Source organism: Diachasmimorpha longicaudata, chromosome 14 (assembly GCF_034640455.1).
Source record: "Diachasmimorpha longicaudata isolate KC_UGA_2023 chromosome 14, iyDiaLong2, whole genome shotgun sequence".
Taxonomy (NCBI): domain Eukaryota; kingdom Metazoa; phylum Arthropoda; class Insecta; order Hymenoptera; family Braconidae; genus Diachasmimorpha; species Diachasmimorpha longicaudata.
Window position 1 is genome coordinate 6,112,155 of NC_087238.1, and position 27,017 is coordinate 6,139,171.

At 39.5% G+C, this 27,017-nt stretch overlaps 2 protein-coding genes across 2 annotated transcripts in view; both read left to right on the forward strand.

The window, feature by feature from the left end:
• Nucleotides 1-4,873: 4,873 nt before the first annotated feature.
• LOC135169167 (uncharacterized) lies at nt 4,874-25,858 on the forward strand. The gene is made up of 3 exons (XM_064133904.1): nt 4,874-5,137; nt 23,821-25,770; nt 25,851-25,858. Exons 2-3 carry the CDS (start codon nt 23,850-23,852, stop codon nt 25,856-25,858), a joined length of 1,929 nt encoding a protein of 642 aa, XP_063989974.1. The 5' UTR covers nt 4,874-5,137; nt 23,821-23,849.
• The window catches only part of LOC135169204 (metabotropic glutamate receptor 2-like), a 60,459-nt gene continuing 59,272 nt past the window's right edge, over nt 25,831-27,017 (forward strand). Inside the window, exon 1 of the mRNA XM_064133962.1 lies at nt 25,831-26,235. Coding sequence (XP_063990032.1) covers nt 25,872-26,235 — 364 coding nt within the window. The 5' untranslated portion in view covers nt 25,831-25,871. The remainder of the gene's footprint in view (nt 26,236-27,017) is intronic.

The following is a 27,017-nucleotide window of genomic DNA, read 5'->3' on the forward strand; positions in this document are numbered from 1 at the left end:
CTTGGCAGCTAAACATGGAATGTCAATGCTGATGGAGTTGTCAAATCTTGGTTAAAGGTTTTGTGTAAAATATTTGCTCGAGACGGTTCAAACGAGGAACGAGAATAATTCAGAAGAAATTCTATCGGAAGATCGATAGAATTATAATTATTTAAATTATCAGGCGCTGGTGGTGTTGGTGGGAAACGCTTTTGGAAAAAATTTCGAACAAAGTTCTTTCAGGAGAAAGAAAAAAAAATTAACATCAAATACTTTTCCCAAGAGAACCCAACGGCTTTCTCTGTTAAAATTTAATGCGAGTGGGTTGAATGGGGCTTTCATTGTGGCCAGAACACATCCGAGTGGTGGCTATAACGATAGAAGATTACTTGTTGAATGATGGACGTTAATCCGGATGAAAAAGACGGAATATATTCCTGAGATTATTGGAAAGTATCGTCAGCGAGCGCACGTCCACAGAAAAAAATACTTCAAGGGGTTAACAAGGGGTAAACAGAGCTGATCACTCAGGAGGTGATTCTCAGGAGTGACCTTGAATATATTCGCCCGCAAGTCTGAATTAATTTCTCCAGTCTATAATCATTTATTCTCTGTCGTCTGCCTCAACCGGATTTCGCGATGGGGCCAAAATAATTATATTGAAATGTCGGTAAATCTCCGAGCAAATTAAATTATGAAACTGAAATCCATTGGCTTTTTCATCTGAAATTCAATGCAGTGGAATCCAATACATTTGCTCGTTGTAAACTTCGGGAAGTACGTGGTGTGGGAGGTTCCATGTCCACAGTACATCCGAGTCGTCTCGTGAGAGGTTTACTCGGTGAACGAACCGCCAATGGGGCTTTCAGACCCATATTTACAATGTCCACGAGTCTCCGGAGTGAAATTTTTCATTAATAATCCATTACCAATGACTAAAAAAATTCCGAGTCATTGTTTCGTCATTTACATTCCAAAATTGACTGAAATTTATAACTAATTTTTATTCCGGGTCAGAGAAATTTAATCCGGAAATGGTAACGTATATTTCGAAACACATGTTAACTGATTTCATGGAACCATCGACAGTCATCGGAGCGAGACGACTTACGAGGCTGAAACTCATTGGCTTCCCCCCCCCCCCTCCCTCACCCCGGAAATCTAATGCTATTGAATTCAATGCAGTTGGTCATAGAAAATGGAGTGAGTGGGTGGAGTGGGAGCTTAGCTAGTGTTCCCTGTACATCACTATGATCCTTGCTAGGGGAAAAGGTCCCATGTTAGTCGGACACAGGTAATCAATTCTAATGGAGCTGCCAGAACATATTTGCAGAATTGGGGCTTCCTACGAGACCCAGAATAGAGTCCACTCTGACGTAATGGTGTGGTCTTGGGAGAACGTGGAAATTTTCCTTAAAAATTCCTTAAAAATAAACAAATCACTATTCAAGCGCAGCCAGACTCGTTTTCCAGCTGAACTCCTGATGCTCCGAGGATTTAATTTTCTCATTAAAAATATCGATTGATCGTGAGGGATTTCAATTGTTGGGCAAATACTGCGGATGAATTCTTTTCTTCTCATGTGATGTATCGACACACAAATAGCTGACGTCAACAGACAAGAGCATTGATACAATTCATTCGGAGTCTTTCTAGGGAAGGAAATTCTTTCTTTGTGTTCTTGTACCCTCCCTCTTGCAGGGGGTGTGCAGCACAACTGCAGGCCTTTGACTTTCTCCATTTCCTAATGTAAACAATAGAGTATCCAGTGCTACTCCTTCTCACTGGTGATATGGAAAGCATCAAAGGAGTCCTGCCAGGGCAGGAGAGTCTCCGTGAATTTCTACGTTGAACTTTGACCGTTTGAATTTTACATTTTTCCTCATTGGTTTCATTTCACGTTGCATTGAAGTAGCAATTTCAGGGGGACGGGGGGGGGCTAGGATGCGGGGGAAGGATGGTGCATGCATTCTGGTGCTTTATAAAAAAGCTCGAAAAAAAAATACGGGGGAAATACCAGTGCAGAGCACCATAAACGGGGTCGAAATGCTTCTCTACAGAACATTAAGCAGAGAGAATAGTCAGAGAAAAAAGACGCGGACCATTCCAGTACTCGGTACTGGAATATAGGTGCAAAATATCTTATTCTCGATTGTTGTATGAAAAAGCAGCGAAAGTGGAAGTAAAATACAAAGTTACAACATCAATAATTCATTTTTTAAATTGAGTAGTACATGGGAAGGACAGATTGAACGATTGGTCTTCTCTTAGGTCAATTATCAATTGGATTTTGTTAAGAGATGATGTTAAACCGTCAGAATTCAGGACTCAATATTTTTAATTTAAAAATACAGTGGTAGGAACAAGTTCTAGTATTTATTGGAAGAGCAAATGATTGGAAAATATAATTTCTTTTTAAGTCTCTTATCGCAGTGATAAATTGTAGATGCATATGTATAATACGGTTGTTTCGGTGTTTACGATCCCATTGAACATGCAATTCCTAATTAACGTTATGTTATCCATTAGCCACTCGATAAACCACGGAATGACGAAAAATTAACATACATACGAATTACTGAATTACACGCTGTTTCATTACCTGCAACACTTGAGTATTGTCAGAGACATAAAATGGGCCGGGGAAAACAAGCCCGGGTGAAATTATCCCATTATTCGTAATTGTGTGGAAGAAATTCTCCACACTATGTCACCCCCTTTACTCGTCCACAGTGCCCATTATTGAACTTTTATCAACGTGTAAAAAATCGGATAAAAGCGCGACCAACGTTGACAATAAAAAAAATCTATTTCAATGCTCGTCCTTTTTATCACCTATTGTTATTCACACACTAAAGTTGAAAGTTTTATTATCGAGGAGGATTGAAAAGTTCACCGTGACGAAACTCTGCACATGCCTCGATGGAATTTGAATGACAAAAATCGTCCATTGTCAGAATAAAATAGTGAATTTTTCGGAGAATTACTTTTAGATGTCAAGGGTGAAGTAATTCCTCGGTTCGAGAAGCTCCCAAAAATAATTTATCCTGTGGATGTAATTAATTTGTCCTCCCAGGAGTTCGTAAAAAAATATTAATTTTTTTGAAAACTACTCGCGTCCGGGAGAAGCTGTTTAATTTTTAATTCTGAATGGGGATTTTCAAATGACACTCCCCCATTGAATTCATCTCATTCCATAGACATTTATTTGAAGCGACTATCTCCCCACCAAACTCTCCTGTAACCATCTGGAAATTTTTAATTACTCCCGAGAGAGTACGACTAATGTTTCAATTACCGTTATGGAAATCTCAAAGGCAGTAACTATAAAAATGAAAAAATCACGCTTTGGTCTCTCGAGAAATTCTCCAGAAAGTCCTCCAGTTCATTCACCTAAATGACCTTTTTTTATAAACATGGAACTACAATTTCCAATATTTAATTTCTACCACAACTAATTACTAGTAATTTTTATTCCTAAAAATACCCGATCGACGAATCATAATTTGCATTTACTTTCATGTGGGATGACCCCACTCCATGAGATTGTTGGATTCTATTGTACAATTCCAATAATTAATTAATAGCTTTTCGTCCAATTAAATTCATGATAATATTAAATAAATTCTTTGTCAGTATTTCATCATCAATTTCATGGAGTGCTTCTTCATTACTCTACAATTGCTATTTTCTCGATAAATTCCACTGCCCCCAGCAGTTTCCACTATTTTATTACTATTATTGGCGAAGCCCTGACTGCAATTTAATACATTATTTACCGAAAACAAAGAGAATATTCATCGCAGTCGAAACCCGTCAATCATATAGCTTTCGGGCACGAGAATTCCCGGAAATTACCTCCAAAAACTCACTTTACACTGTATTTCGTCGAACAATGTTGGTACGACTATTTTTTTTTTCATTTCCCTCCACTAAACTAGAGGAACAATGAGCAACACATGTCCGTTATTTCATGGAAATTAACCATGCGGAGTATTCCACGAATTCTCTCAAGATAATTAATTGAATATTCTGTTGTACGATGAAACAACATTTGGCCCCCAGTCAGATGTCAGTGTTTCGCTTTTCGCTTAAAATGTTGTGAATATTGTTGGATTTCATTGAATTTACCAGTGAAAAGCTCGTGGAAGCCTCTGGTTATCGTAAACACGAGCAATTTGCTGGCTTTTTCAAGTGACTCAGTGGGATAACCGAGAGTATAGCACATGAGCATTCAGGACGTATCAGTAAACTTGGTGTAGGTGGTCAAGTGCACCCTTTTTGCAACCCCAAAGTGTGAAATATTAATGCTGCAGTGGTGCGATAGTTTTCCGGGGTATTTTCCGCCATTTGTGTTTTTATGGAGCAGCAAAAAATAATGTGAGGAGGGTCGGAATAATGAAGCCATCAATGGTTAGGCAGTTACGAGAGATAATGAACATTTTCTTTGTCCTGTTGGTATTATTCGGACCTTCAGTGATTCAGAGGGGAAAATATAATGCCCTTCCTCATAATACTGGTGGACCACTAATGATTATTTTGATTATTAACTATTTATTCGTCTCTTGACATCGAAATTGTTTAGTTGTAGTGATCGACATCGTACACTTGAAAATTTTCAAAGCTGACGTTCTGTGATATGAGGAGGAGCTGCTCCTGGAGGAAATTTATTATTTGCATTCACGTAGAAAAAGAATTTAATATAAAATTGTCATTGAATTGTTGTCTCATTCTGTCTTCAGGGAAAAGCTGTAGTCAGCACATGACTGAGTCCTCTGAAAGCTCAAGTAGAATGCGCGCAGCGCGGATGCCGGGGCAGGGGGTGGAGGGCGCCAGGAGCCGGCGCCTTGACAGAGAAAGTTTATTCAGTACAAGTGCGCCTTTACTTCGGAGCGCTACCGTTGGCTCCGACGGTTCAGGTGAAACTGTGCGCGGGATTTCGGACATTTAAAACGTCAGCAGAAAAAAAATTTAATGCTCCTGAGATTTTCATGGCCGAAAAGTTTTACGATATTTCGCAGACCATTTGTTCCATAATGTGAGTGATTGATTGATGGGGTGATTGATCTGTTGGTGCGAGCTTTATTGATGCTTGCGGAACAATATTATCGGGATGGTGACGGAGGGACGTTGGAGAAACAATGAAAAGTTGTTATAGGTAAGTTTGCCTTGTTTAATCTTGGGGGAAATGGCAACAGGGATTATTGGCATGTTATTAGTTGATAGACTAAACAAATTTGAGTGTTTATGATGCGTCAAAAAAATTTTGTCGATGGAAATGATAAAATATACGTGAAATTTATTTTTAAATATGTGAAGGACTGAAATTTCCAGGTTTAAATCGAATTACTTCCAACAATATCGAGCTTTTAGTTTAAATAAATATTTAATCAAGCGTATGTCACGTTGGAAAGGTCTTAGTTGTTAAAACTAATGGCTGAATTTCAGAAATTATGTAGACACTTTGAAAACAATTTCGGAAGAGCTTCGTGAGTTTCTCCGAGACACTAAAACGTGTCTAAATTCATCAGAGCGTCTTAGCGTTGAAGTTGTTAGTTTTTCCCAAAAAAAGCGACAAATAAATTTGTTTGTACTAATTATTTACTCCCAGTTTGCCAAAAGACTTCTTTCTATCCGCCGAAATGATCTACAACAATATTTTCCCACGAACAGCTGCAAGCTCTTCTGTTTAAATTAAAATTCATGACCCTATTGATTTAGATTAAAGATAATTTTCAACAAAAATATTCTCATGGTCGCTCCACTCCCATGACAATTATACGAGACCTTCCACAAACAAGAAATGTCCCTTTTAAAATTATTCTACAGGACTTCCCGTTGTGGATTCAAAACTTATCTCACCGTTGCCTTGATCCTTGACTAATTTGCATAGGACCTCAGACAGGGCCGGCCCTTTACCGGCGTAAAAGCATAATGTAAAGATAAAAACGTAAACAAGTTCTTCCGCGAAATTTCCGCACATTAATGAATCCCGGAAAACTACAGGGCACCGTTTTACTTAATGAGGAGAAAACTTTGTGGAAGAAAATACTTTCTGAGTATCAGTGGAAGAATTAATTAATCGTTGATAAGAAGTTTCAATGACTGAGCAGAAAATTACCGATAAAAATCATTAACAAGTAAATAAATTAAATAAATGTCACATATATTCATATAAATTTTACGTGCACATAAATCAAGGACAACTTACTCAATTAAAGTATATTATTTCCCTTTTTGTTCGTCGTAATATTTGTTAAAAATGTCTCTGTACATCGTGTACTTCTCGAGATGAATTAATTAATTAATTAGCGACTGACCTAAAAATATCATAATCCTCTCATTTTTTATCTGGACACCCAATGGCCTGTTACCTCCAACCAATTGTCCAGAGCTTTCAATACCGTGCTTGGGTATTTTTTTCTCCACTCCTTTCCCTTTGTTGTTAACACCAGGAGCTTTACATAACATCGTGTGTCATGCTGAGAATAAAAGAAGAGACCAGTTGAAAACAACCTAAACAGAAAATCTCTCTTAGTTCGTAAACAGCAGGAGGCGATGGTGGTGGCAGGACAAGGAGGAGGGGGTGGGGGAGAAGGGGTTGTACAAGCCGCTGCAAAACCTTTTTCATCGTTGTATTCAGAATACGTGAGAGATGGAGATGTCGTGTGTTTGTCTCTGAAGGGAAAAACTCACTGGACTATCAGCCACGAGAAAACAAATGGATAAAGGGAATTTCTTCTATTCTGTGCCTTTGTTGTTGTAAATGGATTTGGAGTGAAAGTTCATGTTAAAAATTTTTGACGTATGAGAATTCTCGGGACAAATTTCATCCCTTAAATGAAAGTCACTGATGACTTTCTGACTTTGTCACTCAAAGTTGGACTGAATTAGATCGGGAACTGATTGGGTTCGTGTTAAATCGGTTTAGTTCAAGTGGATTATTTATTGATTTGTTTATTGTTTGAATCGAGTGAAAAAATCGATGTGGGTCAGACCAAAAAATCTAGGGGCATAAAAATACACATTCGACTGATGAATTGTCGGGTGATTGCAACCCTCTATTTTCCGGATCACTCTGAAATAAAATTTATGTCATATGATGGCAGCAAAAAAAAACTGAAAAATTCGTTACGATTATGTGATTATGTCCGCTTTATCCCGCGTCAAAAATGCACCATCTGGTCGTTTGACTTCGTCATCAATTTATTCGAGTGAATGTGTGTGCTGCAGATTTCCCATTACTATCAACATCATGCGAAGAAATGGAACAAGGATTGTTCTTTTTGTTTTATCCCCTTTGTTTGTATTTGTTTTTATGGTAGACTCGGTCTCCGGAAAACTGTGGCGAATGTTCGGGTGGAAAAATTCGAGACGCGTGAGTAGAGGCAGAAAGAGGCGCTTTCGACTGAAGAACGAACACTCAAACAATAAAATAGAGTAGCTGAGAGGAAAAGAGAGAGAAAATTCCCTGGGAAAGTCACTTGAGACCACGTAACGTGGAGTTGTCGGGTGTTTGCCGATGATTTTCCATCGCTTCATATTATCTCGTAACAATGATTATTTTTGTAATGAAATATGAATCGGAAATGTGTCGTGTCTCGACGGTATAAAGTATATCAATAGAACTGTTTCACCGACTCGGGAGAATTGTCGTGCATTTTCCATTTCCGAGTCGATGAAAATGTCGTCTTATAATTCTTGATGACGCCGGATGCAGTGATGCAGCAACCGACGATTGTCGATTTTTCAATGGATAAATAGGCTCGTAATGTCGGTGTATTGTGACTCGTTAGTCAGGGGAATTGATGGGAACTTTGTGCTCTCAGGTGTCTCCCCCGACACTCGACGCGTGCAGCGGCTCCGGGTATTGAAGGAATTTTATTTGTGATTTTTTTTTCTCCGGTTCAGCTCTACCTATTCAGCTTTAAAATATCCCTCCTTCAGAAAGAAATATCCTGCTTCAATCGCAAGTAATTATACGATACGCTAAGATGCTATGAGTCATTATTAAGAGCAATAAACAACATTAAATTTTTGATGCGGGTTCATGTAACGGAGATGTTAATTTCGTGAGCGGCGGGAGGAAAATAATTTGATCAGAATTAATTCTTAATGATTTTAGTCGGGATATTCGTGGGATTATGGGTCTTCATGCAGCCGTTACAGAAATTCCGTAAATAACGGCTTTAGCGGATCTTCCGGGGGAAAAAACCTACCGGTAATTACCAGGAAAAATACAAATTGCGCTTCAAAGATTAATCTGTCAGATTAAATTTAATTGCTATCTATTTTCTTTATAATTTATATCGCTGGAGACTCCTCTTTCTCTTCAATAGCGATTTTTTTATTAAATTAAATTCAATAAAACTATATGGATATAAGAAAAATGTGGAGCAACTTCAAATGCGAGTATTTTCATTCACAATTCAATGGAAAATACTCTACCAGTGTGTAATGATTATCTCCTCACCGATGTGTCCCACTTTCTTTGGAAACCAATAGTGAATGTGGGTGGCTCGATCATCAATCTTATTTAGTATGGGCATTGAAGTTTCAATCTCCCATGAAGGGATACAAATGTACTGTGCAGTTGATACGAGAAGCTTGAAATCCAGTCACTGCCTCGGGTTGATTTCACATCTGAGGTTATCACTGATCCCACCGATGGATCAACTCATTGTTGATGCGCTTCAATCAGCCTCCACAAAAAAAAATCGGTTCTACCCCGCGTAGGAGGGCACTAAGTATCATTTCACATCTACATTTATAAATATTAAATGGAATTACTCAGACAATCGCGATTTACTTGAATTTTTTATTCGAATGGGACTCCAAGTGTAGGCGGAATATGTCGGTAAAGACGAACGCTTCTCTGTTCTTGAAAATTGAGATAAAAAATAGCTGGAGGTATCGCAGGTGCGAGAGACCCGCCATCGACGTCGGTGAAACAAAAATAAAATAACGGAATAACTCCCTCAAAAGTAAAACTTGTTTTTCTTTGTATAAAATTTTTATTCTCATTCCTTTCATGTTTCGATACCACCATCAACTTGACTTATTTTTCTCTTTGTCTGGTATGATAAATCGCACAATATAATTTAAGTTCCTCGAACTTCTCGGCTCGTTCCCCCGTCTAGCGGCAAATCAAACTTTTCTACTAAGAAAAAATCATATTAACTTTTACGAAGAAATATGATGATATCCCAAACATTAATTCCCCCTGGAATCGGAAGGGACAGAAACGATTTCGAGTTCCAATGACTTTCCGAGATTCTCAAATCGCCTCAGTTTGAGGTATGAGCTGTGTATGGGGTATAACCGGGGAAATTCACCGACCTGTGGCTATCGAAAATAACTGATATCAATTCAATATCGTGCAGTAGAATTCTAATGCCAGTAATGGCGCACCATCTGCTAATTACGTCAGACTAACGATGTTGTGGCTGAAAAAAAGTAATTTCTGACGTAAAGAATCTTCGAAGTGGTCTTTAATCATTGCCGACACTCCCGAATATTCGATTACACCGATAATGAGTGATGGGGAGGAAAATGCAGGACTTATCAGGGAGGATGGGGGTGGGTATGGTCCTCATGACTCAACGCCTCGTTCATCAAGAAGCCAGTAATCGCGGTCTGACTACGCATTGACTAATCCCCTAACGAAGGAGCCGCGGGGTAAATTTACTGTCCCGTCAGTCCGCCTATCTAATGCAGTTGACACACCCAAAATGCTCGGGATGACACCAGTTAATCTGAGAAGGAGAAAAAACAAGGGAAATAAGAGCCTCGGTGAGATAATAAATCCAATAATCCAGTTGAGTGGTAGATATCAATGGTCTGGCTGGCAGGGTATGGAAGTGATTGCCAATTTATCAGATCATTCGTATTCTTAGTGATATCCCCGAGGTCTCGATATCGAATTCGTATGATGGAATGCCATTAGGCGGTTACGTGGACAGGAAAGTCAGGGAGTTTTTTGGGGGAAATCTTGTGAAAAATTGGATGAAACGCGGAAAAAATTAATTAACGGGCCCAGGGAATTCATTAAGAAATTTTATTGAGTTTCTATTGCTTAATTGCCTACCTGAATTAATTAATTACGTAATAGAGAGTAAAAAAATATTTAGAAAGTAACTGATAATGTGACTTTGGTGAAGATTCAGAAAAAAATAAATAAAATTTAGCGTTTGAAGGAAAAACTATTTTGGACTTGACGAGCGTTCGCGTCTGGTGGAAATAAATGAGTTTCGCGAATGAAACTGTTCTGTCTGGTATTATGTTTTTTTAGACAGGCCCTGGAGGGCCGGTGGGAGAGTCACCGGTTACATCCGAATTCCTCCCCAGCAGATAATTCCTCTAGAGATTTGCGGGCAAACTCTTGGCACGCCATCGTGTCACGTGGTTAGAAAAAGGTACCAGAAGTCCACAGAATCAAGTGCTGTGGAGATCGCGGATAACTCCACCCTTAGAATCTCATGAAGGAGTCATTCGAGTACTTGAGGGGTGGGATATACCCTTTCTCCTACCTGAGAAACACCTGATGCTGTTATTTTCGTAATATTCGTGTTATATATCTCCGGAATTGAATTTTTTGGTTAATTAACAAGTTCATCTCCCATTTATTAAAAATATATAGTGATTTTACCAAATGGACTCTCAAATTACTGGATTAATCAATGGTTAATCAGGCTGATTCGTCCTCAATGAGAAATTACCGAATAACCACATTGCGATGAATTATAACCAGTAATTACTTAAAAAAAAATAATTGGACTGATCCAATCATCGAGGAAATCACCAATTTCCGAAATGGATTTCATTAATCATCAGACTGATTCAAAATTCGGAAAATCCATTTGCAGAATGAATTTATGAACCTGAACAATGGTGAAGTCACTTTTTCCTGGTGAGAAGAATTATTTGTTTCATAAATTTACGAAACAGTTGAGAAAAAAAAAACTTCTCAAACTTCCAACTCACCCTCATCGTCGACCCTGTTATTTCAGTCTTCAGTGGACGTTGAGTGGTGAGATATAAGACACTTTGAGCTCCAACTAACTCTTAGCCCCATCCTACGTCCTGAGTATTACAAAAGTGTTTTAACCCTCATCCAGACAGAGTATCAGTCTGCCTTTTTTTTTATTTTCACAGCTGGAGAAGTAGGGTAGGTTTATCCACCTCTTTAGGGGGATGATCATTAGGGGAACTCGCGAATTTTCCGATGGTTGCGATTGATTACGTCTGCAGGGGGTGGAAAATGGAGTCGATTAACAGTTATGGAAAGTTTTGGGTTCCATTTGCACAGGTCGATCTGCACAGGTATTTGCAGTCGAGGGATTTCGTCAGGGGGATGAATATACCCGGACATTTAGACAACTCGAGGAAACAAACAGATATATTCAGCGCCCTCGTCATCTCATATTCACGCAGTACATAGGAAGCCACCCCTGAGGGGATACAATGGATGTCACTTGTATTGCATAACAACAGAAAGCTGTTCATTCAGAGTCGTATTGGTTAATCTCAACATCAAAATCCAGATGACTAGTTTGATTACTTACCCCGAACGTGATGTACATACGCACTCACGTTGTCGAAATAACAACAAATTGGGGTGAATACCCAACGTGAATATGTCTTGGAAAAAATATTATGTGAGGACATTATTTTTTTTTTTGGTTCTTCGTCTGTGGAGACTGGGAAAGTCTCTCAACAGGGTATTTAAACCGTTCTGTCTCACTTTGATCGTCAACTGGGTCCCAGGTAGTCTGGAGCGATCGAACGAGATCAATCTCCTCATGATACCCGATTGGTTCCTGATGAAAATCTTGAGAGAACTTTTCTTGCAACTCACTTCTTTCCAAGGAGATTTTTATGAGGATTCATTTCCTGCAGATTTGAGAAAGTTTTTGACTGTCTTAATATCCGGGGGTGAAGCAGGTTTTGCTGCGAACAGCCCTTAACTCGCGATATCAATAAACTGCATAAAAAATACTTTTTCATTTATGTTTGAGTTTTCAGGGTGATTTGAGATTATTTTTAAAAGTTGGTTCCGCAATTAAAAAATATATCTTCCTCCCTTTCTATTTTTATACTTTTTTTATATTTTCTTATCAGTGTTATCTCCTGATTTTTTTCTTCTGTAACCCTCCGAGTTATGATAAACGAAATGAGCATTATCACAGATTGAGTTACACGAGGAATGGGTAATAAGTCCCTTCGAGTCCTAAACTTCATCTGTCACAGTCAACTGGTGATATAAAGTCCAATGTTGAACTGTGGGGTAGAATTGGTCATGAAACTTTGTTTTGTGATGCATAATAGGAGTTACTGCGATGCCACCGAGTTGAAAAGGTAAACGCAGGGGAGCAATTTCACCTGAAAACTTGGGCATATAAAGAAAATAGGAATTATTTCAAATAAAAACAGAATAAAAAATATTCCACAATTTGGTTTTCGTCATTTTCTTGAATTCCCTCCCCTGGAATGCATCGCAGCTGCTGATACCGCGATGAAATAAGGAGAAAATTCCCGCTGTCGTCATACCGAGGGAACTCTTTACACGATTGGCTGTTTGAAATATTAGATATCTTCATTGTGTTGAACTCGCACACCGAGAATTAATATTTCGTCGGAGTAAAATGCCACCTACCCCGTCTTCACTCTATTTTCACCCCAAAAATGTGAATATGAACACGCGTGCAACATCAGAGACACAATTTACATAATGGATATGGAAGACAGTTACACGTAATTTACCTGGAAAATGAAATCGCATTTTTAACGGTGATGACAACATTTGTACCTGCATGTTTCATCAGGATGTGTCCTGCATATTTACCATCATATCTTCATAATGTAGTACGGAGTGAATAATACCGGATTTGTGAGATGACAGGTCTCATGTTCTGAATATGAAGAAGATGTTGTTCTGTTCTTGTTTCCAGGACGTTCAGAATTATAATAATATCGAAAATATGGTGCCATCAATGACTGCGGATTATTCAAAGAAAATTTCCCAGTGGAATTGAATGTTCTCATATTAGAAAATGGTCTCCAATTAAAAGGAAAAATATTTAATTTTGTTTAAATCGAGTGGCCACAGCGGTACCATTTGGCAGCAAAAAGCTCTCGAATAAGCTGCAGTTTAAATGCCAGAAAAATATCGAGTCTCTCGTCTCACTGCACTCGCAATTCGCAGATAATTTTTATCTCCCCAGATGACGTCGTAAAATGATCCACCAGAAATACTTCATCGAGAATTAACGAGAGTTTCATGTCAGACAACATATTAATTTATTAATTTATGGTAATAGAATCCGTTGCTGGTGAAAAATCTCGTATTACAATAATCGATTAACCATTCGGCTTTGCTCATGTGTAATATTCTGGGGGGTTTTGACGCTTGAAATTGTTAGAATTCTGTACGAACCCTATGGCCGTATGAGAATAACCTTATCCACTGGTTTGCACTCGGGCGATCATATGTTAAGAGCTCCCTCGTGCGTGAAAGCGCATATCTGAGGAGAAAAGAGACGAATCGCGTTATTCCATCGAGCTCGACCTATTGCGTATAAAATATCACGTGGATAAAATATTATCATTCACTATGGGTAATGACAGTAAAACATATTTTTGGATTTTATTTTAGGGTAATCTGGAGGGTGGGGCGGGCAGCGGGGGTGAAGTGAGAGGAACATAGTGGAGGAGAAAGTCCGCCAAGATTTCTTGTTATTTATGACCTTCAGAGGGGATCAACTCTCTCGCAGACACTCTCACACGATTACGCTCCTGACATACTCCTGTTTGTTATCGACGGAAAGAGAGAGGAACCAGCGGTTGAGAAATCTGCGAACCCCAATTTCATCCGTATTTTTGCGGATTTAATGCTCGCGTGGGCACTGACGGGAGAACAAATAAAAAGAAAATTTTAATGAGATTGAATCGCTCATAAATTAAATTAATTTAGGAATAATTAGTGATTGGTGAAGGTGAATAGGAGGGAATAGTTTTGCGATTTTTTGTCGACATCGTGATCTCTTTGGGTTTGATGCTCACACACTGGAGCTCGTCACTTAGTGATGTATATTGTGAGAGTCTTTGGACGCTGTAATTTTAACTTCATTAAAGGTAGCGTCAGGTGCTATACGTGTTCAATGATATTGCATCAACGCCATTGCATCGTTCAGACTCCTATCATCAAGGGGAATAATTACATTGCATGAAGTGCGTCACGGCTTGTGTTTAGGAAACGGGTAACAAAGTCATTTTCATTATTTAATTTATGATGTGCAGAATTTTTTCCTCGTTATCGACAACCACGAATTGATAATAAATCCAGGGAATTGTATTTTTGTCAAAAGAGATGATGAAACGTCGGTGTGAGCAGCAGTTTTCGAAAGCAGAACCGGAAATGTCAATTTATGGTTTTCCCTCCCGTCATTCCCGATTTCCCAATTTCTGACGGAAGCGTCGAGTCACCCTGCGTGGGTTATTCAATAATAGGGACTCGACACGGCTAAATCCCTCATAATAGTCCCAGTAGAACTAATCTATTTATTCCGAAGACGTGTTCATTTCAGACTGAAATAATTTCCGTGGGGCTTAACGAGTTTTTCTGAAACTTTCTTTATTGTGGAGCAGTGAAAGGATCTGGGTCGTCAGAAATATTCTCACGTACGATATACAGTTGTGCACTGCGATCGTAATTTTTTGGATGGTTCGGTAGTAATTTTATGGAGTGACAAAGTTACTTGAGTTGAATTCGATGACTGAATTTTCTAATTTATCGAGGGGTCATTATGATTTTTTGAAGATTAGGATTTCGCGGAGTATCAAAACAGAATTCACCGAGGAACCACAATTTCCCCTATTTTTTCTCTCTTGCGTAATTATTCTTCCATTTCACTTGAACCAGAGTCTGCAAATAGATAAAACTAACAAATGGCGGAGTTTTTCCGGACGTAAATTTCCCCCCTCTGTAGCACTACTGAAATATGCACTCTGAAGTATGATTCACGAGTTGCACGTGTCTGACACACGTAATAAAGGGAAATCAATTGTCTGCAGGAGAAAAATCAAAATGTCCTCACCACAGCTGATCGGTTATACCAAAAAATTACAACTCGCACGTGAAAATTATTATCTCATCCCAAACCTTTTGAAAAATGATTTTTGAAGAACTATCGAACCTTCAAATTTAATTAGTCCTATCCTAATCCTAATTAGGCTTCCAAATATTAAATGAGATTGAAAAAAAAAAATTAACTGAGTCGAGAAATATTTTGTTTCATTATTTTCAAAATCTGGAGATGAGATTCGGTTTTTTGTGGGGTTGTAACCCTCATATCTTTCATAATATTTTCCTTGTCTGCAGTATGATGAGAAAATCTCATGAAATTACAGAGACGAAATAAGGGGAGTATTGACGCAACGAAAAACGTACACTTCATCACGTTTCACACATACAGTTATTCAATTGGCCATCGACAGCGGTGGGGGCCGGTGAGAGGACTTTATCACATTTTTCCTTTTTCCCTCGTCATCTATTACCTCGGTACACACATTCGAGAGTAATGATAACACATAAGTATTTGGATTGCGATGGATTGGAATCGTGAATCATCGAAAATCCACCATTTCCCCTGTCTGAGTTGTTGGTTTCATATGATTATTACCCAAGTCCGTAATATTTACCATTTTGAAAGTGCGTAATTTTTGAACAGTGCATTCCCCACTGCCATTGAACACTTTATCGCGAACACTAAAAATATGATGCCCTATTTCCAATAAAAGTTTCCGGATTTGCGAGATATTCTACGGGAAAGAAGAGAGACATCTTTTGAAATCAGCCAATGGAAAATGCATCATAAAAATACATTTTATTGTTGCCATACAAGTTTAGAGAAATGGGGTGAATACAATTGATAGAAAAATCCATTCACTTGAGGGGGAGGGAAGTAAGAAAGAGTGGAAGGGACTTGGAATTTTTTCCGCAAATCATTTCGGTCGTATTTGCATGAGACTCAAGGGGATTCTTTCATTTTGTTAGGAAATTGGAATCCTCTCGAAACGTTGTGATGGTATGCAGCAGTGCATCAATATCGAATCATAAAAATAAATTTTAGGAATCGAAGATCATCAGTTTTTAGATTAGTAAACACTCAACGCAATTTATGGGTAAAAAAATGATGAAGAAAAATATATTTTGTATAAATTTAAATTATATAACTCACAAAACGCCCAAAAATATAGTCTGCGAAGTATATATCACGTACGTGATAAAATATAAATCAGATAAATTTATTTTCCCTTGTTTTTCCATCATAAAATTATATATTTAAGAGATGCATCCGATATATCTTTTCACATACATGTAAATCGGTCACAAATGGCATATATATATTACATGGGGTGTCTATTACACATCATCACCTCACCTCGTTTCTATCGTCCCCAATACAAATGTTTTCCGTGCACTAAATATCGATATTACACGCGAAGGCACTCAGAGTCCGCATTTATATCCAAAAAGGGACGTCCAGGGACTTCGGAAAATGTTCCCCCAGCGCAACATATTTTCCACATTTCTTCGTCTGATAATTTATCCACTACGCGGGATAAATCCCTCATTATCGTTTCCATCATTAAAAGAAATAATGGAGGCACTCGGGAAATTTTTCTTTCTGCATTGGCACCTCATCTCCTCACTGACAGGAAAAAAAAATCGACATTTTCCACACGTCAGGAATTTATCTTGCGTTTGACTTAACGTGTAGTGGGGGAAAGTAGGTGAGTTATCGCTAATGAAAGAGGGAAATAGCTGAACTGACGTGGCAATTGCCAGGAATAGAAAACCAACATAATGTCAAGCAGCTTCTCTCAGTAGTGCGTCATAAAATCATGACTTACCCCTGAGAAATACCGGAGGGCACATAAATTTCAAAAATCTCGTTCCACAACGAGTGACTCCCTTTTGTAGTCGTAAAATATTTTCCTCCGGGCTGTGAGTACCTCCCCTTCAACGTTTATTATGATCTATCCCTTGAAAGAATGTGTGTGACACAGTGACACGGGGCTCAACACGCGTGATTAATAGTGATTCCATGACTTATCAACTAAAAATCCTTTCAAGCTTAAAATCCGCAAGCTGAACTGTGCAGAGACTGAAAAGCGCAGGGAAACAAAATTATTTCAGTCAGACATATTTTTAACTTCATATTCTCTCGCGTATTTCCACGAGATTCAATTGGATTCGATTTTTAATTAGTCTCGTCGATTATGTACAAACATTTTAATGTAGCAATGTTAATATTCCAATATTGACAGCGAAGGGGTTACACTTGTCAATCAATGAGCTGAACAACGCGGGGAACCAACGTCACACTCCCACACTGAAGTGAATTGACGTAAAGTGATGGATTACAACCATTCGGCGATTTGAATCAGCCGATTGATTCATTGATTGAATCCAGTGATTGGGTTATATGAATCAGTGAAATACCGCGCAATGTTCGAGGGAAATTGGAATTATCACACCAGGAAATTTGATAGGGCACAGATTCAGCGTTAGATAAATCTCCAACACTTGAATAGACACTTGAAATTTTACGAGTGAATTCCATTCCATTTATTCTGCGGTTGGAGATACGATAAATCGAAAATTTCCCATAAAATATTCCCATGGAAATAAATTACGTGATAATTTCGAGTCTCTTCGGTGAAACTGAGAACTTTTGACGAGTCTCGAGTTGCGTGCTTGGGCCTTTTTTACTGCAGGGCCTATAGGACCCGAGAGAGGTTGATGTCCTATACATATTTAGGACCTCCATTCGCTCAAACAAATAAAATCCCATTATCGCGGACTTTATGATGAGCCATTCGCTGCGTGAAAGTAAACGAATACTTTCTGATTTGCTCAGAAACACCAGCATACACTGCCTACAATCATCTACCTGCATGCCCTTTGATCCTTCCCTTTGACCAACGGAGTGAGCTCCGATGCTCCTTGAGTGTCTCCCCTTGGATTATTGAAACTCATTGCAACTCAAACGAGAAGATTGCGCTATTCACTCTGAATTGAATTGCGTGAAGACAGATTTTGCTCGTTCCTTTAATGAATATTTGATGGGAGGCTGTACTTTCCAATTCTTTTTCTCATCTCCTTTCATGTAAATGTTCATGCATTTTGAATAAACAGCTTTGAGTCTCGATCCGCATTGCCGGCGTGATCCATTTCACAGGAAATTTCTGAAAAATGACGGAAAGGTACCACAAACGATTGAAAATAATTATTTCCGGGCCCGCGACCGCCTCCATAATTAGCAAAAATTAAATATAATAAACTAGGACATCATAACTGAATTTTACGGCACAAAATAGTCTTTGGAAACTGCAAAAAATTATGCAGAACATGTGAGAGGGTAAATATTAATTTTAAAGTGGAAAATAAAATTCTTTTTCGTATTCTGATGGAATTCAAGTGCTTTTCCAACATTGAAGAATTATTTAAGAGGAAATTACAGATTTTCAATGATTCCACTGCGGAAAATTTAATTCTCCATAAATAGATACGATGAACGTGCATACGGGCTCCTCATACATTATGCATCTGCTATTGTACTCAGAATACTCGAAGCCTTTCATCGAATGAATAATGAAAATCCACAGTAACACGAAAAATTACTCGGCGCCCATCATACGGTTCGTATTGCTTATCGATGTACGTAATACGATAAATTCATCGTGGATTTATAAATAACAAGAACAACCATACATCAATGTATTTTCAACTCCGGCAGTATACCTATCGCCAGGATAAGCAAAATGGTGAATAGGGGGTCCAGAGGAGGAAGGAGAACCGTGATAAAGCAATTTATAGCTCACGCTACTAGTCTATTTACTGGCTTCACGATGGAATTTCTTCGGCTATGAGCGTTGTAAAATTTCCATACAAACTTTCCATACAAAGCCCGTTATCTGCTCTGCAGTTTAACATTGTAAAGTTATTTTAGTTCGTCATAAGCGAAAAAAATCGAGTCATTAGGGTGGAAATTCACCAAAGGATCCAGAAGAGAGTGTACGAAGAGAAAAAACCCAATTTTTTCGGAAAAATTCAGACAACAATTTCCGGTCTGTTTGGTAAAGTAAATTAGATTGTCAGGATCAGAAAAAATGCCCGGGTTATGTGACAGAAGTTCCTGTGTGGTACAATAAAAAATTACAGAATAAATTCCATTCGATAGTTGAACAATCGGTGTCGATTGGCATTCGATATATAATCGGATTATTTTTTTTAGTCTCTTGTGGAGCTTCTCCCTGTCCTTCTAAAGGGCGTTTTTTTATTTGTTAACGCTTGTGGATGGAGAAATAATACGAGGCAAAAGTTTCAGTCGGACTCGATATTTCATTTCACTCTGAACAATAATGAAAACTCCTGCGGATTTTTTTTGGAAAAATCCGCATTTTAATATTCCGTAGAATACGATGGGGAAGAAATTGTCATAACAGACGATTGCGAATGCCTCCAGTACGCAAATGGAAGCCTGGAAAATGCGGGAGAGGATTATCGGTAGACAATAGCCAATAGTGAGACATAGGATGTTAATTCCGATTAAAAAATGCAGGAATTTTCACGATTTACGATCAACAGTCATCGGGACAATTGTTATGGCCAGAATTTCTACTTTTCTCGTTGTCATTCCCGAACGTAGGTTCAATGACCCCCTAATAAATATCTAAAAAGAAAAACTAATAAACTCACTAATTGCCTTCCGGACGATTGGATCCTAATTCATCCCCGAGAAATTCTTCCGCAGTGACGATTTAATTAAACTTTTCTTCCCTCTCTTCCGGTTATAATTGAATGGAATTGAAGCTGAGTGAGGAAAATTGAGTGGACTATTTCCACAGACAAAACGAATGCGATGGCCGTGATTAATGTCATTCAATGAAATGATTTATCTCATCGAATTCATCTCCCAGAATTGAACAGAAAAAGTGACAAATTTACATAACGAAATTACTCCCGATGGGGACAGTCCCATATCCGTGAGCCAGATGGTGAACACCATCAACAATATAATTTTCCTAAAAGCCAGTCCAACGTGAAAGTAATCAAACCGTTTTCTCTCAGACGAGTATCACTAGGTCTGGCGCAAACAATCGTCTGGACGAGTTTGTTCATCGATTGTTCCGATCGCTGTACAGATGAAATTCCACAAATTTGACGGAGAATATGTGACTCTTTTCTTTCTCGAAATACAAATTCAGTTGGGGTATCGGTCTGACTAGACATTCGAAGAACAAGAAAACCCATTTTCCGGAAATTGCACGGGATCCCGCACGTCTTCTGATGCTTATCCACGTGCGGGGCAAAACGGACCACTCGTTCTGTATTTTTCTTTCACGAGAAAAAAATATTTTCTTTGTCAGTCCAAATATTTCTGGGACTTCTCACAGAGAGATCGAGTTTCTGAGAAGTTTTAATGTTTTATAAATTGGGGAGATATTAATTTTTAATTTTAATGTGTAGATAAGAGGTATCGACGTTTATATCCCGGAAAGCTCCATCTAAAAATAAGAGTAAAAATGTAATAAAATCCTGGGTCAATTTGATTAACAATTTGATGGGTTAATTAAAGTCCTGGAGTATCTCAACCTCATGACCTCAGCTGCATCAAACTTCGAGTATATGATACTTCCACTCACGCCATTGTTTTCAAGTATTATTTCAATGGTTCATTGGTTATATGCCAGAAGTGTACCAGGGGCCTTCCCCCTGGGTATTAATGGCTCCAACTTATTCACTTGTTGGGTCATGAGTGTTATTCGATGTTCGCGCAGTGGAGGTCCTTGAGCCTGTGAAAACAGCGAAGTTTCGATATCAATCAATTCCCTTCTGATGTGTAATAGCCCCGGAAATGGTCCACACAACTACGATTGCACATTCTGAAGAACGATTACACCCCAAATAGACCGAACTTCATTGACATGAATAAAAAAAATTAAAAGCTTTAATTTAACCTCAACAAATTACTTTGAAAGGTTTCCCTCTCCTCAGACCGAGGAAAAAAGGATAATTCACTGGAATATGTACCACAGGGACTCAACAGGACTATGAAAATTCATCAAGACGATGAGAACATTCCTACTATGTAACTGGATATTTTTCCGACTATGTCAATTCTCTTTATTGGAATCTGGAATATCTCCACTGAAAGGGGCACTTCACTATTCCATGAATTCTCCCCAACATCCAATAAATATTCTCTGCACTTCAGAACCATCCGAGAAATACCACAATTTTTCCTTTCTTCTGTGGATCTTACAGAATCACTAGATTGATGTCGATCCAACAACCGGAGCAATTACCATTCAGTTCGCTGGAAAATAAAATTCCCCCGTCCCCATCACTCCAGGAATCCGTAGTTTCTGAAAACAGCTCGATCCAGGGAGGGTTTTCACCAACTTCCTCAATACAAATCACTTGTAACTTGAACGTATTCCTAAACTCAGTGTAATCTCGCAATTATTGAACTTCACGAGAAAAATGAGAGCGAGGAAGCCACGGGATGGGGTGGTGACGTCGAGTGTAAAACTTTCAGGCGATTAAAATGGCTGAATGGGGGAATTTCTATGGAATTGTGAATAATTTCTCCGATTGCTCTGACTGAATCAATTCCAAGGGCTTCTTGTACCGTCGAAATTCATTTATCTGAATTTTTCATTACGTTCATGACCGAATAATGAGTTTATAAAATGCGGGGATTGAAGTTTCACCCCCATTTCACCCCAAAATGACTGGAATAATTCTTCTACACACGAGGACGCCACTATCTCACTTATTTTTCTCTCCCTCTACAACTTTTCCCCAAAATCGCGGTTTGGGAGCCAAAAATTACCGTTGCTCCCCCCCTGAGGGTGGTAGTGCCCCCCTCCGTTAGTAATTGTCAATGAGCATTCGTATGCACGACGAGTTTCAGCTATCTGAGGCCCAAACCACCCCTTTCGCCTCGAATTTTCACGGCTAACCAGCTTAGCCCAGTGCCACCATTGTATCCCCTTTTATCCAGTCAAATTTTAGTGGAAAAACGAAAATTCCAATCTCCAACCAACCCCCTAGCCATACTGCAATCTACATAAACGGAGCGTGTAGTGGAAATCGAGTGGAATTCCATTTATCAATCAGTCCACGAAGATGCCGAGGTCCATGCAAATGGGGGGATAAATTTTTTCCAGCAATTGCTATCGAGATAAGTGATCGGAAAATTCGATGGATGTTTCACGTGCAATGCAGCATGCATCCTGAGCCACTGCGGTACAGGGGAAATGGAGACAAATGATCTGCAGATATATACAGGTATCCCAAGCCGCAAGAGATTTCCCCGGTGGTGAATGTTACGGGCTCTGGTATTAGGGTGTACACTGCTCGACAGTGTCAATAGATTATATCCATTAGAGGGGTTTTTCTCGGAACAACGACATCGACGTGAAGTGCCATTCAACAACCTGTTAGATGTTCTCGGAGGCCATTGGAAAAGTTCTGGGAAATTTATCTTTATGCACCGTCAGCGCTGCGAATTGCCGAATTGCGAGTGGTGAGCGCTTTATTTAATTTCGAGGGGTTGTGTCGATTTTTTTTTCATCGATTTCGTGGGGAAGTTATGTCGAAGGTACCGCGAAGGGACATATCAGGGACAGCTGAATGACCTTGGAAAATCTGGGGAGTGGTGTCTTGAAACAAAAGCTCTTCTCTTTTCGCCCGAAATCGAATACTTTCCTGACAGTCCAATCACCCGCGGATCACGCCCCTGGCACCTGCATTTACTCGGATAATTGCCTTCCATTCAGGCAGAGCTGAACAATTTTCTGCATGTGACAGAATTCACGAACTATCAATGATGCAATATTTACAAGTTAGTGAACGACTGGGAAAAGTGATGTGTGTAAGGTAAAATCGATCCAACTGTTGAGTGAACTCAGGGGCTGCGTCACGGGATTTGTACGAGAAAACTGGGGAAATATTTCATAAGTACTTGACAGCCCTCAATGCCGGTATTTACTCATTGTTCCGAGACGGATAATATTGTCCGTGACAAAAATATTCTCATTCTTCATCTTTCTTGAGTTTGTGCCCGCTTATCTCATCCCTCGAACTTTTCTCCCGCCCCCTCGTGCTGGTAAGTCTCATCTCGAGACGGTTTTCTTTTATATGATCCACTGGATAACCTAAATAAGTGGATTTAAGCTGATTAACTTTGTACAATGATGTAATAAAGCATCACTTCATAAGAAAGATAAATGTGCAGTGAGTTTACTGAAGAAGTAATGAACAAAGGAAAACTTGAGAAGTTTATAATCATCAAAATAGTTTGTTATGAGGAGGAATTTCCACCGCAGAGTAAAAGAAAAGCCTCAGAAAAATATATGTCTGGAATATTTTTCAGAAATCTTCGAAAGAATCTTCCAAACGTTAATTCAAAGATCTTTTTGACGAAAGATAAATTGTCTCTGGACAATTTGTCTTCTGAAAGCTCTTCGGAATAATTTTCGCCAGCTTCTTCGGGAAATTTTTGAAGGAAATTCCAGAGATCAGCAAATTAATTTCCATTTTCCAAGTTCGGAAAGCAACTGCAATCAAATTCCGGTCTTTCCCTCGAATCTCTCTATCATAATCCTTTATAATCATGCGGATCCCCCCCTGAAAAGCACAAATGTTTGTCCCATTCTCGACGTAATGAAATTACCCGAAGGCTTTTCAAAATCCATTAGACTCCAACTTTGATCAACGGTGTGCCATCAACACTTGATCCTAAATGACGTCCTATTTTGTTCCAGAGTTGAACTATGACCCAGAGAGGACCGTGATGCGACTCCGTGATTGGATGGCCCTCGTGGCCTTTTGGACAATTTCGGTGAATGGTGATACAGCGAGAGATTTACCTCAAGATAACCCATCTGTCACTCTTCCCACGAGATATTACGATACAATACACGAAAATGCGGTGGTTCACAGTATCGAGTTGAGCTTATTAGTTGCTCCAGTGGGTACAACTGCGAATGCTTTGAAGACATCAACTTCCCAGAATGAACCATCAAGCCTGGATTATATAATCCATCAGATGCCCGGGGCTGTGAGCATTGAGAGCAAATTGCTATCGGAAGTTGGCGATACTGATAACCCACGGAAATTGCAAAACTCAAAAATTATTCATGCTAAGTTGTCGGAAGTAAATAATTTGGATGGGAAAAGTTTTGAGGAACTTCCTCGAGACTCAGATCAGTCGAACTTTGATGAAAATATGAGGAATAAGATCGACACAGGTGACGGTAAATTCCGTCCGGTATCACCCGTCAGTGAGACAAATTTTCAAAACTTTCCCCTGAATCCGTCAACACCAACAACGAGATTATCAATGTTGCCGATGAGTCGAAAATATGTTCAATTATCACGAGCCCTCCCAACCAGAGCTTTCCATCTCAAGAAAAACGAAAATAATGTCGTGGATTACGCGAGTGAAGTTATAACTGAGAGAGAGATAACAGGGCTGATAAGACAAGAAAGTCCTGTACAGTCTGCTATCTCCTCCAGAGGGGAGGATTTTCCAGAAGAGAAGGAAGTCGTAGACCTTCAGAAAATACCTGAAGATGTGGATCCGCCCGGAGGACTATCACCGGAGCCTATCGATACGAGAAAGCCCTCCGGGGGTGGTCTGGACGCCCTAAACGATGTCAGTGCTCTTGGAACCCACTCTCACCCAAAGACAATTATCGATTCCCCGGCGGACAAAGATGATGTTCGTCCTATTCAATCAAAGGGCGATACCTTCGACGGAGTTCCTTCGAAAAGGCCAGCTAACGAACCCAAATTGGCCCTCTCATTATCAGCTGCCACCACTGCGTCAGCTATTAGAGGCACCACCTTCACCCCCAAAGTTACCCCCGAAGCGCCGAAAGAATCCCTTATTCCAGCCACCTCCAGACCGACAATAAAAAATGATCATGAATCAGAATGCGAACACGCGAACACCGACATTATTACCCGTACGCTACGTGACACCATAAAAGAACGCACATCCAAATCCAATAAATCCAGATATCATGAAATCTCCGAGACACCGTCACTCGCTGTAACTAAGTCACACGCATCCCCCGAGTTTCCACCCCCAGACACGAAGAATAAATTGAACACGAACACACCACCAACTTTCCCCGACGAGTGGTTGCAATTCACTGATGCAGAAGGTACCGTATCTGAATCAACTACAGACACTGATAGTGCGGTTCCATCTGTGCTTACACCTGAAATCGATAAACCCAAGAATCCTGAAACTTACATCATTAAATCACATGAAGATTCATCCCTTACCACTGTAACATCAGAACTCCAAGACACTGACTCATGGGATTATGATCGATATCCAGTGAAAACGGGAAAAGTTAACACAGTGGAAGATTCATTGAGCGTTGACAGACTGATAAACGAGACGAAACTTTTGCATCAGCGAGCTGGTAGGGGTGGCCCCGATGAGATAACAGTTGAGTCTTCAGCATCACAAATCACCGAACTACCAGAATCCACCATTCCACCATCACCAGATGTCTCGAACAATCTTATCAAATTTCTGCGAAGTGCATCATCTGACAATCTAACAAGACAATCAGATGTTATTGACTCTGGGCTAATGGCATCACCACCAGCACCACCAGCATCACCATCGATCATCGCTGTGTCATCACCACCAAAAATACCTATATCTTCATTCTACGAGAAGACAACAGCACATGGTTCGGGTTTTTCTGTAAAATCAAGTACTACAACAGTCATAATTCACGATGAACCCATTACCCACCAACCAAACACCCAGTTTACTAAGGTGACAGATGGTATGTCGTTGCAAACAAGGAAAATCGCTTCCACAGTTGTGTATGGTGATGTACGTGTGTTGGATCACACTGACGTAGAAAACTCCACGCACGTATCGCCAAATCAATGGCCTGTGAAACACAGTGCGGTTGTGGAGGGCGATTTGGTACTCGGTGGCTTAATGATGATTCATGAAAGAGAGGATAGCGTTACTTGTGGACCGGTAATGCCTCAAGGTGGTGTACAAGCACTAGAAGCTATGCTGTACACCTTGGATTGGGTCAATAAACGAGAAATAGTGCCGGGTGTTAAGATCGGAGCCCACATCCTCGACGATTGCGACAAGGACACTTACGGCCTCGAAATGGCGGTTGATTTCATCAAAGGTGAGTCATTTTTCAGTTTCGACAGGTCTAATGGCTTTTTTGGTCATCATTCCCGGAGGGACTCGTGGTAATGCCGGGCTTTAACAAGGGAAAAGCACATTCGGCCATTGGTTCTACCTTTGTTGACGTAGATTTGCATTTAGATGGGGTGGATCATCTGAGATTTCGAAAAGCCGAGGATTAACATTTTTTAGATGGAGGTTGGTTGCGACATGGGAATAGCACTGGGTTCGTTGCAATTTCCTGAATTGTTTATCGTGGGAGTCTAGTGGAGACTGTGGTGGATTGGAGCCATCAAAAATCGCGATCACTGAGCCAAACTGATCAAAGAATAATTTGGGAATTTGTAATAAATTCGTTGGGGTTGGAAAATTCAAGCACAAGATTATGAATTTATGTTGAATCGTACCATTCCTGCACCCCTTCAGACTCTCGAGAATTCCCGAAAAAATTTGAAATGAATATTGTTTATAACAGAGTGAAACACAGGCATAAAGTTCAATCAAGGGTATCATCTTCGAAATTGTTTGTGAAAAAAAACTTAATAGCTACCTAGGATATTGCGCTCAAAAAACCTTCATCGGCTCTATAAATTCCGCGAAAGCTTTTCCCCGGAAAAAATTCCCAACTACCCTGAGAGTGTTGACCTCCATTTTCTCAGCAAATGGAGGTTAAATATTGATCAAGCAGGAAGCCAAACGTTTACCAGAACCTCGATGTTTAATGGAATAGCTCCCCTTAACGACGATTGTTTTCAATCCGCTAATTGAAAGGAAGAAACA